This window comes from Chlamydotis macqueenii, chromosome Z (assembly GCF_036417535.1).
Source record: "Chlamydotis macqueenii isolate bChlMac1 chromosome Z, bChlMac1.mat, whole genome shotgun sequence".
NCBI lineage: Eukaryota > Metazoa > Chordata > Aves > Otidiformes > Otididae > Chlamydotis > Chlamydotis macqueenii.
Window position 1 is genome coordinate 21,352,566 of NC_141593.1, and position 13,270 is coordinate 21,365,835.

At 42.8% G+C, this 13,270-nt stretch overlaps 1 protein-coding gene across 1 annotated transcript in view; it reads left to right on the forward strand.

Moving 5' to 3' along the window:
- The first annotated feature begins 6,736 nt into the window (after positions 1-6,736).
- RNF180 (ring finger protein 180) overlaps positions 6,737-13,270 on the forward strand; it is a 74,463-nt gene continuing 67,929 nt past the window's right edge. The window contains exons 1-2 of the mRNA XM_086770614.1: positions 6,737-6,993; positions 12,121-12,256. Coding sequence (XP_086626740.1) covers positions 12,155-12,256 — 102 coding nt within the window. The 5' untranslated portion in view covers positions 6,737-6,993; positions 12,121-12,154. The remainder of the gene's footprint in view (positions 6,994-12,120; positions 12,257-13,270) is intronic.

A 13,270-nucleotide genomic window follows, 5' to 3' on the forward strand; every position in this document is an offset into this window, starting at 1 on the left:
TTATTCCACTATTACAAGTGATGCTTGAAAGGCAAAAATATGAATTAATTTCCTTAGAGCCAAGGTTTTCCTGTTTTCTCGAGAAATGCAGAAATCCCTTAGCAAGGGAATTTGCTTAGTCAGCAATGACTGGCCTAATTTAGTGTTTGTGGTAATGGTTGAGTAGCAACTGGCCTAAGTGACCTTTCTTAATGTTTCTATGATATTCTGCTATTCTGCTGCTTCAAAAGCAATTTTTTACGTCTCTTTAATGGAAGTCAGTCATCTTCTCCACACTGTCCCAGCTGTCTCCCTCTCACATGTCAGGTCATACTTTTTCATAGAATCATAGAATAGTTTGAGTTGGAAGGGACCTTTAAAGGTCATCCAGCCCAACCCCCCTGCAAGAGGCAGGGACATCTTCAATCAGATCAGGTTGCTCAGAGCCCCATCCAACCTGGCCTTGAATGTTTCCAGGGATGGGGCAGCTACCACTTCTCTGGGCAACCTGTTTCAGCGTTTCACCAGACTCATCGTAAAAAATTTCCTTATATCAAGTTTGAATTTACTCTTACTTTAAAACCATTACCCCTTGTCCTATGAGAACACGCCCTGCTAAAGAGTTTCTCCCTGTCTTTCCTGTAGGCCCCCTTTAGGTATTGGAAGGCCGGTATAAGGTCTCCCCAGAGCCTTCTCTGCTCCAGAGAAGGCTAAACAACCTCAATTCTCTCAGCCTGTCCTCAAAGGAGAGGTGCTCCAGCCCTCTGATCATCTTTATGGCCCTCTTCTGGACTCACTCCAACAGGTCCTTCTTATGTAGGGTGCTCCAAAGCTGGACACAGTACTCCAGGTAGAGTCTCACCAGAGTGAAGTAGAGGGACAGAATCACCTCCCTTGACCTGCTGGCCATGTTTTCATAGTTTTATTTTCTTCTTTTATAATTAGATAACTAACAAGTGCCTCCAAGTCCCCTCGAGAGCCAGTGCATGCCCCAGCTGCTGGCCCAGCACTGGTTTCACTGGTTTCTGGGGCACTTTAGTGTTGCCAGAGGCACGGCCTCTTTTGGGCTGAACAGGTCTGGAAGCTGCTGGCCATCCTCTTCGGGGGACACCAGGGCCACCAAGGTGAGCTGTCCCTGTCCTGGCCAGCAGCAGAGGGATATGCCACCACCTGCCCCGGCTCCTCCTGCTCCCTGGGAGGCAGCAGGGCCAGGAGTGGCCATGGGGCTGTCCTCCTCCTCCTAGGCAGCATAGGAGACCAGGAGGTCCAGCTGCTGGAGGATCTCACTGTACCCATCTCCAGTGACATTGATGAGCTGGCACATAAATGTCACTATCTGGTTTCACAGATAGTGACATTCCAGACCATAGTGCCACAGATTTACTATGATGGTAGCCAGTGCTGCAGCCACCTCGCAGCCACCTTGCACCAGCGGGGCCTGTACAGCACCTGGTTTAGCCCAGGCAGAAGGGGCTTGATGATGTCTGAGCAGTCCCAGAAAAGGCCCGCCCAGACCTTGGGCTGGAAGCCAGCCACCTAAGTCCTGAGCACTGGCCCCAGAGCCCCCTGATCATCCATGTGGCCAGCAACTGATGGAGGGTGTTGAACAAACATCTCCAAAAAATTGTCCTCTGATCACAGTAAATGATGGTGTTGACAGCCTGCTCGCAAAGCAGGCACTCCCCTTTGGTTTCCCCTTTGCCCACAGCACAATGAGTCCCAGACCAAACTGATGGAGACAGGAGGTCACATAAGCTACATCATCTTGAGTGTTGTGGCAGATGGGGCAGCTCCACTCTGTCTTCACAGCCATGTTTGCTTGATGCAGGCTGTGGAGAGCTGAGGACAAGGAGCTGCTCCCCCTCGCTGGCGCCACAGTGGGCGTCACATGTCACAAAATGAAGCAAGGCCATGGTCATTCAATATCCCGGGTGGGGGAGGATGAAATGCCCAGGTGTCTCAGGAAGGACACCCTCCTGGACCCCGTGGCTCAGACGCTTCCCAAGCACTCCCCATCCAGCCAGGACCAGGCTCTGCCTGTGGGGCCAGGATCTCCCCATCTGAGCATCCTGCTCAGTGCTGGTACAGACAATCACCCTTTAAGGAATGTCACTCTTCACTGACTCCATGAGGGACATAGCTGCCCTGATCCTGCTCAGTGCTGGTACAGACAATCACCCTTTAAGGAATGTCACTCTTCACTGACTCCATGAGGGACATAGCTGCCCTGAGTCACCTCACTAAAGGAGGGAGTTTCCAGTTCAGTATTAGTTTCAGCAACTAAAATGGTCATTTTAACAGGTGTAACCCATTTTAAGTTCAAGGATTACAAAAGGGGCTCCAAGGTAAATGTAGTGAGGTAACAACTTACATAGAATCTGGTAACAGATAAATAAATAAAGTTAAAACATTGTTTACTGTAGCATCTTTTTATATTACATATTTTAGATTACTATACAACTACAAAGGAATTCTGGATCTCTGTGAGATCTGGCAGGAGAGTTAATAGGCATTATATTTCAGTAATAGTAAAAATATTATGCATAATCAGGCATGAGTGTAGGAGGTTCCTTTGACTACAACAAAGAGTATTTGAACACAGCATCATGTTAGAAAAATAAAGCTTCAAAGTCCCCTGTTTTGCTTTTGTTATGCCATTAAATTGCAAATACCAAGCTATGCCATTAAATTGCAAATACCAAGCACAACATAGCATCTGTCAGACCACAATTCTCAACTCAGAATAAATAAATAACATAATTTTCCAAAAGGTAAAGCTAGAAATTACCTCAAAATTAATTATGTCCTCAATATCTGAATGAGGATATCATTCGCTGAGTGTAAGACAAGTAAGTTTTTCATAATGGAACATTTTAATTACATAAGTTAAACTGGAACATGTACATAAAAAAGCTAACTCCAAAGTAATTTAGAGATTAAGTTATTGCCCATTGATTTATTATATACCAGGTGTATTGGGTTTGTGTGGCAAGGTTTTGGTAGCAGGAGTGGCTACAGGGGTGGCTTCTACAAGAAGTTGCCAGAAGCTTCCCCTATGTCCACTAAAGCCAATGCCAGTCAGCTCCAAAACGCACCATGGTGGTTGGCTGGCTAGAAACATACCCCAGTGGCTATGCCACTGCCCAAAACACCGTCTTAGGCCTTGAAAGGCAAATTTTGTGGCAACGTGGTACCCCAGAAAGATTCAAATCAGGAAATGGGACTCTTTTCCAAAATAACCTCATAAACTCCTGGGCAAAGAAACAAGGCATTGAGTGGGTGTATTACATCCCCTATCACCCACAAGCCTCTGGAAAGACTGAGAGATACAATGGACTGCTAAAGACTATGTTAAGAGTGTTGGGCAATGGGGCACAGAAGCACTGGGATACAAATTTAGCAGAAGCCATTTGGCTGGTTAACACTAGAAGATTTGCTAACCATCTTGGTCCCACCCAGACAAAACCTCTACGTACTGTAAGAGGATATAAGGTCCCTGTAGTGCACATAAGGAAGTGGCTGGGGAAGGCGGTGTGGATTGCTCCTCCGACGGGAAAAGGCAAACCCATTTGAGGGACTGTCTTCGCTCAAGGACCTGGTGTAGGTAATGCAGAAGGATGGGGAGACCCAGTGTGTGCTTTGACAAAACTTAATTTTGCGGGAAAAATACCCATGGGAAAAATAACCTGTGATGTGAGTTGTATGTTGTAGGAAGCAATGTAGCAGGAGTTACCTGAACCAATGAAGAGCAAGTTTCACAAGGAACAAGATGAGTCCAATTATGACCCAAATCAAGCTGGAGTTGGTACCCAACAATCAAACATACTGCTTCTCCTGTCCTGAGCACTCATCTTGACAGATGGGGCCCAAGTTATAGCCTGTTCTTATAACATGTGCAGGAGTGGAGGAAGTCCATGGAATAGGAGAGTAATATCTATCTGTTAAAGGACAGGGGATAGTAGTTAATGAGAATGTAGAAATCTGTAAGTTGGGCATAAAGATGGTTTAAGTATGTAGTTTAAGTTGTAAGTGTTGGTAAGAAGGGATTTCACTAATGAGAATTAAATACAATGGAATGGTTAGAGGATATATATATATATATGTATTAAACTACGTGGGACCTGAGCATGACACAAATGGTATGGAATATGGGGTGGAGATTGTATTGGGTCTGGCTGAGATGGAGTTAATATTCCCCATAGCAACTCTCATAATGCTGTGCTTTGTACTGGTAGCTAGAAAGGTGTTGATAACACACCAGTGTTTAGGCTACTGCTGAGCAGTGCATCATGGCTGTCTCTCCAACATTCTCCCCTTATCTGCAGGCTGGGGGTGGGCAAGATCTTGAGAGGGGACATAGCAAGCACAGCTGACCCAAACTGACCAAAGGCATATGCCATACCATATGACATCTGCTCAGCAGTAAAAGCTAAAAGAAAGGAGGAGGGGTGGCATTTGTTATTAAGTTTGTCTTCCAGAGCAACCGCTATGTGTACTGAAGCTCTACTTCCCGGGAAGTGGCTGGACATCGCCTGCTGATGGGAAGTAGAGAAAAGATCTTTTGTTTTTCTTTGCTCCCACACATAGCCTTTGCTTTCACTCTATTAAACTGCCTTTATTTTGACCCACAAGTGTTTTTCCATCTTATTTTCTCTCTGCTCTGTCCTGCTGAGGAGGGGAGTGATAGCAGCTTGGTGGCCACCTGGTGTCCAGCCAGAGTCAACTCACCACACCAAGTTTTTTTTGTTGATAAATTCCAGCAATTTAATGGGCTAAAAAGAGTTCAGAATGTCATTAACAGAAAATAAAAAAGAATGTAATGTACTGCAAAATCTGTGTAAATAACTATTTATGCAAAAATACCTTGTTACAGTACATGCCCACTTAAGTAAGTCTTATAAAATTAATATTTTGATCTGTTCTCAAGAATGAGATACCTTAACCTAGGGCGTCTTCTAAAAAGAAAAACAGATTACACTGTTTTCTTCAGGAGTCAGACAAGTTGCTTATTCTCCCTACTTCCTATCTATTTAATATTTGTAAGAAATAAGATTAAATAAATCAAGCATATATACATTTATACACTGCTTAAAAGCTAAACTGTTTTAATGATCATATACACTAAAAATAATTTTCAGTTTAACAAGATAACTAATTTATTTGTATCTCAGCCTAAGAACAAGCCTGTTACATGGAGGTATCAGCACTAGTGAGTGAAACACACTTTCCCTGCTTTCTACCAATTCCTACTGAAAAAGTTAAATTCATAATTCTAGAAAAGGAGTTAATTTCAGACTGCTTTCTTAAACTATATAATAGAGGAATAAAAAAAATATTTGCAATTATTCAATTTAGACAGCAGTAAAACAGAAGATGATGCTGGACTCTTATAAAAGCTAAAACTTCACCAAACAGAAATTACTGTGCAGAGCTGTTCAGAAACTTTGAATGACAGCACCACTGAAATAAACCAAACTCTTTTATGTCCCTTCTGAAGGATATAAAAGATACTTTTAGACTTCTTAGCAAATTTTATTTTTAATTTTTATTAAGTATGAAGCAATTCAGTTAGCTGTAATTACTGAAAAACATAAGGCTTTCTGAATGAATATTGTTATATTGTTATTTAAAATATTTGTATCACACTGTTGTTTGAAAACTTTTCAGATGAATAGGATTCTAAACAGCAGGAACTGAATAAACTTATGACCTCTCCCAAGAAAAAACAGACTAACTAATTCTACCATTACAAGGCAGTCTGTTAGAATAACAGGGTAGCAAAGAGCAATAATTAGGGAAAAATCAGGTAAATGAGAACACTGGGAAATAAATGGTGGTAGTGCACTTCTGCATCCATGAGACCCCAAATCTTACTGTGAATCTCAGAATATCTAAAATACCCAACTTATAACAAATCCTTGTCTTGACCCACAATCAATGTAAGAAAAATCACATAAATTAGATATCATAAATGTAGGAGAAGCAGTGAAATAAGGTTTCAGTGTTTCAAACCACCTCCACAGGCTAAAAAGTGGGGGCAGACTCTTTATTTTTTTTTCCTCAGCAACCTTTCAGCCTTTCCTACATTCACACTCCTCTAGTAATTCCAGTCCCTTCCTGCGTTTCAAGCGGAGCAGCTACGAGCAGATGGTCAGCACGTGTTAGCTCCTGATCAGGCCAAAACAGGACTGAGGTGGAAACACAGCCCATCTAGTTGACCAGCTTTTACTCACTACCCAGGAATATATCGTGTATAACAGCGAGGGGCCCAGCGCGCTGCGCAGCGTTGCCCACAGCCTTCAGAGCGGTATGCCTGCTTTTTCTCCCATACAGCCCTCCATGATTTGAAGCAATTCCCTAGGAAGGTTGAAACGTGTACTTCATTTCTTCCCCTCGTATTTCATTTAAAACTTCTTCTTTGCCCGTGCTGCCTGTCAAAATAGTCAGCGGCTGCTGCTGACACCCTGCCCAGTGCGTGGTTGCCTGCTCGCACTTGTTGCTCCCTCTGATGTCCCTGGCGCCGTTCTTTAACTGTAAGCTCTCTGGGCCTGGAGGAAACTTATTTTTTTCTCCCAATTTTTACTGAAAAGTTTTCATTCGGCTCCCCGTAACTGACTGCCGCGCCTCCCCACCCGCGCCGCCGCCGGGGCTGACCCCACCCCGCCTCCCTCTCTGCCAGTCAGGAGGCGAGAGGACGTGACACCCGCAGGCCTGGGCACGGCGCAGGCTGCCGCGGCCGCTGCCCTTCTCCCCGGCGACGGCAGGGCTGGCCCCGCACCCGGCGGCGGGCCCGACCTCCCGCAGCCGCCCGAGAGGACTGCCCTGGCCCGGTGTGACTTCCACAGCCGGGCCGGGCCGGCGCCGCGCTAGCGGAGCGCTTTCCGTCGCCGTTTGTCTCCCGTCTCTTCCCGTTCGCCGCAGCAGCAGCTGCTGCTGCGCAACCCCTTCCCCGCCCGCCCGCTCGCCCCAGCGGCGTCGCCTCCTCCTCCTCTCAGCCTGGCATAGCGCGGCCCGGTAAGCTGAGCGGGGCCGGGGGGCACCGCCGCCGCCCGTTCGGCCGGGCCGGGCCCTGGGCTGGGAGCCCGCGGGGCGCTGGGGGCGTGGGGTGAGCGCCGAGGTACGGACACCTGCCTGGACCCGGGGCGGGGCGGGGGCGAGCCTGGCGCCTGCGGCGCTCGGCGGCGACCGTCCCGACTTCTCAGAGTTAACTTAGCGGTGCCGGCGCCGCTGCCGCCTGTCAGCACCCGAAGCGCCGCGGCAGCCCGCCGGCTTCCAGCCCAGCCCTCCCTGCGGTGCTCTGGGGGCGGCCGCCGGGCTCGTCGGTGCCCGGCGGCTGGGCCCGGGCGGGCGCAGGAGGTGTCCGGGCACCGGCGGGGCGGCCGGGGGCGGCTGCTGCGGCCGTGCTGCCTAAGGGGTTGCGGGCCGGAGCTCGTGTTACGCTGGGACGTGGGCACCGTTTTCCTATTCCCTTGTTTAGTCCTTTATTTTGTGCAACAGCTAGTGTTCGTACGTGCAAGAGCGTGAAACAGGCAGTACGGGTTTGCGGGATGTGGGGTAAGACGGAGATTACGCGCCGATCCGCGCTCTTCCGTAGACCTGTTAGGTCTGAACCCTGTCAAAGCAGTTTAAACACTCCGCGTTCCCTTGCTGTATCTGGTAAACCTGTTGACTCGTAGGATTTGTAGCAAGTTAACTCACATGTTGCAAGTAACATTCTTTCCCGTTTTTATGTTAGCTGCTTTTTAATTCCATGGGCTACTCTTGCTACAAGAGGAAGAGTATCGCACGCCGGCCGCCCTCTCTCATCAGCCCGTGGTCCGTGGTACGGAAGCTGGTCTCACAACAGCGGTTGAACTGGAAGAGCAGTTCGCGATCGAGCAGGAGCTAGCACAGGAGCAGACGGCACAGCTCTTCACACATCTTGCTGCTTTGCTTCTCCGGCAGCATGGAGGCAGTTCTTTATATTTTCTGTCTTCCCATCTAAGTGCTACTTTATTGAGAAACACTGGTTATGTATGCCTTTTAAAGTGCCTCTTTAAGGAAAAATACTGAGAAGCTAGCAGCAAGTTTTTATGTGTACCTGAATGCCTTCCATTATTGTTTCTTTGTCCAGCAAAGTGTCAGTTCGGTTCATCCCTTTCTGGGAACAGGAACTTCTGGTAGGGACACTTGTTGGCTAGGACAGCTCATCTAGCTTCTTTCTGTCATCCTCTTTCAAAGCTACCACTCATCTAATATTTTTTCAGGACTCCCAGTAACTAATGCTGAAGTCCCTGTGCCCTAATTTCTTGCTGCAACCTTATTATTATTGTAATCTTCATGGCCGCAGTGTTCTGAAGGGATCATAAATAGGTGACTTTTTAACAAAAAGGCATTGAGAAGCACTTGTCCTCCTGTACTCATTATCTTGTTTTTATGCATTTGGAGGTGAGGGGCAAGCTGAAAAGAAGTTCTAGACCAGGTTTTCAACAGAAATGTAGGTTTTTGTGTTTAGTTCTTTACTTGTAATATTTTTATTCTACGCTGCTGTGCAAGAATAGCTGACCCATTTGAAAGAGTTCACAAAATAGCAGTGACAGTTGGAGATCAAGAAAGCGTGATCTGTGAGGAAAGAGGGAAAGAACTGGATTTATTTAGCCCAAAGGTAAGTTTGAAGGGGAGCTAATATATAATAAGTGTTTAAAATTGTAAAATGTTCTTGCACAGAGGAAAAGGAGCCATTTTGTTCTCTGTATTCACAGCAAATAAGGGAAATTGCAAGAAAATTCAGGTTGGATGTTTAGGAAATGTTAAAATAATAGAAGATAAGAAGGTAAGTTTGGAAAGGCTGTGAAATCGCTGTCAAGACTCTGTCAAGATCTGTAAGAGAAGGTTAGACAAATGGTTTTCAAGAAAGGGAACTGAGAATCTTCACTTGAGAAGGAACTCTTAGGACCCTCTGCTGCTGGCTTTTCTGGGAGTGAATCGTAGAAGAACATTGAAGGACATAAAACAAGAGCCACAGAGGAGCATAGGCTTTTTAACACTCAGATATGTCTACATGCTATTTTGGAGGGAAACATGAGCTCACACAAAGCAGCTGGTCTGAAAGCAGTGTAGCCATAACAAACATGGCCCAGTGCCAAGCTAAAAAGGCCCGCTGAGAGTCACAGTATCTAGTTTCTGACTGCCAAACTGGAATCTTTATGTTGGCATTTTTTGCTGAAAGACAAAGCAAGGTGGGAACAAGATGTCTTTTAATAGTTTTAGATGCAAAATAAGACAAATAAGAACTTACTAAAATACATCCAGCACACTATGGTTAAATTGCATTTAATGATAAAAACACTTTAAAATCTTGTCTTTATATGCTTTTATTTGAGTTCCAGTTGAAGTTATGTGCAAATCAAAATAAAAATGAATGCTTATGTGACAAATTAGAAATGTCTAATATGCTGTTTCTAGCATGACAGATGTAGAAACCTCTGCAATGTGTTAGTGTGCATTTGTAGCATTTCTTCTGTCCTCTGTAAGAACCACAAAAGGCACATACATGCAGAATTTTAACAGAATTGAATTTTGAATTCTGCTAGACCAGAAGAACACTTCAACCTACTGTAATATAGCCTTAAAAAGTATTTGCACTTTGAAGTGTTTTTTTTCCGTGTAGTTCACTATCAGCAGTCTTGGTTACACAAAATACAAACTGTGCTGTGCGAGTTATTATGTGTATTACATATTATACATTAACTTCTCTTATGAAAGTGTATTTTTAAATGAAAGGTATATGCAGAACTAAGAGGAAACCTTTGAAGTGTATAAATAAAAAAAAAAAGAGCTTTTATTTTGCAGTGAAACTGCTTGCTAGATATTGTTCAGGTGAGGGGGATGTTTACATTACTTCAGATGCCAGTGATCCTTAGACAGCCTTTGTTTGCATGACTTGAACTTTTGTCTTTTACATATAGCAAGTGCATTTATCCATCAGTCCTTTACCTGTTGGTTCAGAAGTTTATCACCAATTGTTTTATACCCTGCTCCAGTAAGGATCATCAGCCTCAAGTGAAGCAGCTGTTCAACAGATAGCAAAACAGCTTTTTCTATAACAATTAGCATAAGGGGAACAGAATGTATACAGAGGTTAAATGTATACCATTTGAATACACAGATACAGCATATAAGATGTGCAAGATGTATATCACTAACCGTAGTGTGTTTCAAGAATGTATTTTAGTAGGTGTGGATATGGCTGTACCTGAAAAGCATGTCTGAGCTAGCCTTATGCAAAAAGTCTTTCGGTCCTTCCTGGTTGGTCGTAGATTTGGTTTCTCACTGAGCTGTTGTAAGATTAAATTCATTCTAGAAGTGTGTTATGAAATTGTGAAGAATAAATTAGTTAGAACAGCTTTAAGGTGTTTGTGCGATGCAAACAAATTCATAACTGGTAATCATTCTTTCAATACCCTGTGAAGTCTAATGCTGCATTTATCACAGCAAAGTGATGCACACTGCTTGTAAAAATCTTTTACAGCCTGAATTTACCTTTTTTTTTTTTTTTTTTTTTTTTTACAGTTGTTCATAGAAAGGTCTAGCATCATTATACATCCCACTTTCAAAACGTGTCTGGTACAGAAAGGAGCAGCATTGACATAGCAAGGTTAATAAAAAAGTTGAGAGAGATTCTGCTTATGTCAAGGCATTTGAATCATCACATTTTTGTCACAAACAAGACAAGTTTGCAGTGCAAATTCTGCCTTTTGTCTAAGTGTCTCTTCCGTTATCTCTTCCTTGGCTATCTTATGTTAAAATACATTAATGGAATTTTAACAAAAATTCATTTTAATTTATTGTGACATTGCAAGAAAAGATTTAATATTTGCCTTAATTTCACTTTGTAAGCTTACCGTGGATCTGGCTATTAAAAGCTGCATGTACACTTGAGCTAGAAGTCTAATGTATGCACACATTGTTTCTGTTCTTCCTTGTCAAAATGTATTTCAGACTGTTTACATATCTAGAAAAAGCAGGAAATCTGCTGAAAGAAGACCTCAGATATAAATGAAAAATAATCAATAACCTCTGTGTGTCTGTTTCGTAGTCTTTGGTTAATTCAGAGAACAAGGCAGGAAAGGGAAAGGCAGAAATGGGGAAAATGTGAAAGTCTGCATTGGCTCAATAAGCCAAACTGTTCTTCAGACAGCCTGTATTGAGGACCTCAGAGTTTCTTTAGTTATTGAAAACTAAATAAAAATTAAATTGTTGAAATAATTGCAAATTCAGATGTTTGGACTGTGGAAGAACAGAGATTCTTTTAACACTGGTTTTAAGTTTTGTGCCCAAGGTTTCCTGACAGTAAGCACTGTCACTTTAGCGCTGTGAGTAGGCATAACCCCTAGCATAGTGCTTGAGTTGAGTGTGTAGATTTAAAAGATTATCTTACTTTTTTCATGTAACTAGCACAAGAAGGTAGGAACGGAAGCAAATAGAAAGAAGAGCTGGAGGACCTTTGGAGAAAGCACAGTGAAAAGGAAAGGCTTAGGAAATAAATTAAAGAAGACCAGACAGACATCAGAACACAGCAAGGCACAAAGAGAGGAAAATACTTGTCTTGTCCTCTGTTTGTCTCAGTTTAGGTCTCTGTTTTCCAAGGAGGTCGATTCAGGTCTGCGAAAAGTTCTAAGGCACCAGTACTACCAATCCTCCCACACAAAATAATTAAAGGGAGCAAGCCTCTAGGGCCTCATTGAGAAAACAGTCTTTGTCTTTTGTGGTTTTATGTCAGCATTCGTTTTTGTTATGTGGCATCACATATATGTATGTGTGTGTATTTAATGTGTAGGATAGCAATGACTTATTTCTATGGACATGTTCTGGGAAGACTGGAGTTCTCTTGTCTTTTGCCTAAACATGAGGAATTTGGTTTATTTTTTTAATTTGTTTTGTTGTTGCTTTCTTGTTCTCTAGGCCACCTGGCAGTGAAAAAAAAAAGTTTGCTTTGCTATTTAAAATCTCTGGGTGGCATGCAATACAAGGTTAGAGAATGTTTGTAAATAAAGTATTAGTCTCTTCTACAGAGAAGAGACTAGTGAGGGACTTTCCTTGCAAGAGGAGAACGTGTGGTTTCAACAGGTGACTGAATTTTATGTTTTATGGTCTTTACAGATAGACATACAGAGCTGAAGAATCACAAGTTGAAATGAGTAACCAGGGGATTGATGTTCTACGTTGCTGGAGATGTAGAAAATATATAGCAAATTCTGTTTGCCTTGCAAAATGTCATGGAAAAGAACCATCCACAGTAAGTATAGCATCTGGAGGGAGTTTTTAACTTTTTCCAGTGTGATTGATTTTAAATAAAGGAGAGGTATTAGACTTGCCCTCACTTAGTAATTCATCTCCCATGGAGATAAGTACTAAAATACGGCCAATTCCATAGAGAGTAATGTGAACAGTAATGCTAGTGAAGCCAAGGAGCCAGTGATCACCTTTGTGTTCTGCCATATGAAAGCTGGTATTTGTGATACATTTGACTACTAGCTTGTGTAGAGTATATAGTGTTACCATTTTTCATATAAAAATGCATTCTGTTTTTGACAGTTTTAATGCAGTCATTTTTGGTTTTACTCTGTTTCTAAAGTGTGTTTTAAATACTGCTGCTAAATTCCACTGCAGTAGTTAATTGTGTGTCAAATATTCCTACATCAGAAACTTTTCCTCTTCATTTTGAAAAAGTGAGGGATAGTGTGTGCACAAGAATAGTTCAGAAAATTAGCCTGCCCTGAGTGGGAGGATGTTCTGCCAGGCTAAAATACCACTTAGTAATTTACATCATCTTTATTAAAATAAACAGAAACATAATCATACAGAATAAACCAATGACAGAATATTTCCTGCTGCTTCTTAATGACAGTTAGTTATCAAAAAGAGTTAGAGTCTTTCCAAATATGCCAAGATGACTGTGCTTACATCCTATGGTCTTGAATAAAAGCAAAAAAAAAAAACAAATAGAGGGGAAACTATTGATGTTTCTAATTAATACACTAGAAATGCAACAACATTCTTTTTGGCACTGGAGAAGAGTATAACCAGTACAGGTTACTGTTTTTTAAGATCCTGATATAATTAGTATTATTAATAAATGGCATTTTAATCACTTGGTTTACAGAGCTTGGGGTTCTAGAATGTTTTTTTATGCTTTATACTTGAGTTTTTATTTTGTGCATGGTTTGACGTGGTTTTTTTGGGGGGTGGTGTGGAAACGTCAATGCTTTTCAGGGAAAAAAGGTAGTGAAAAGAGGGAGATATCTTTGTC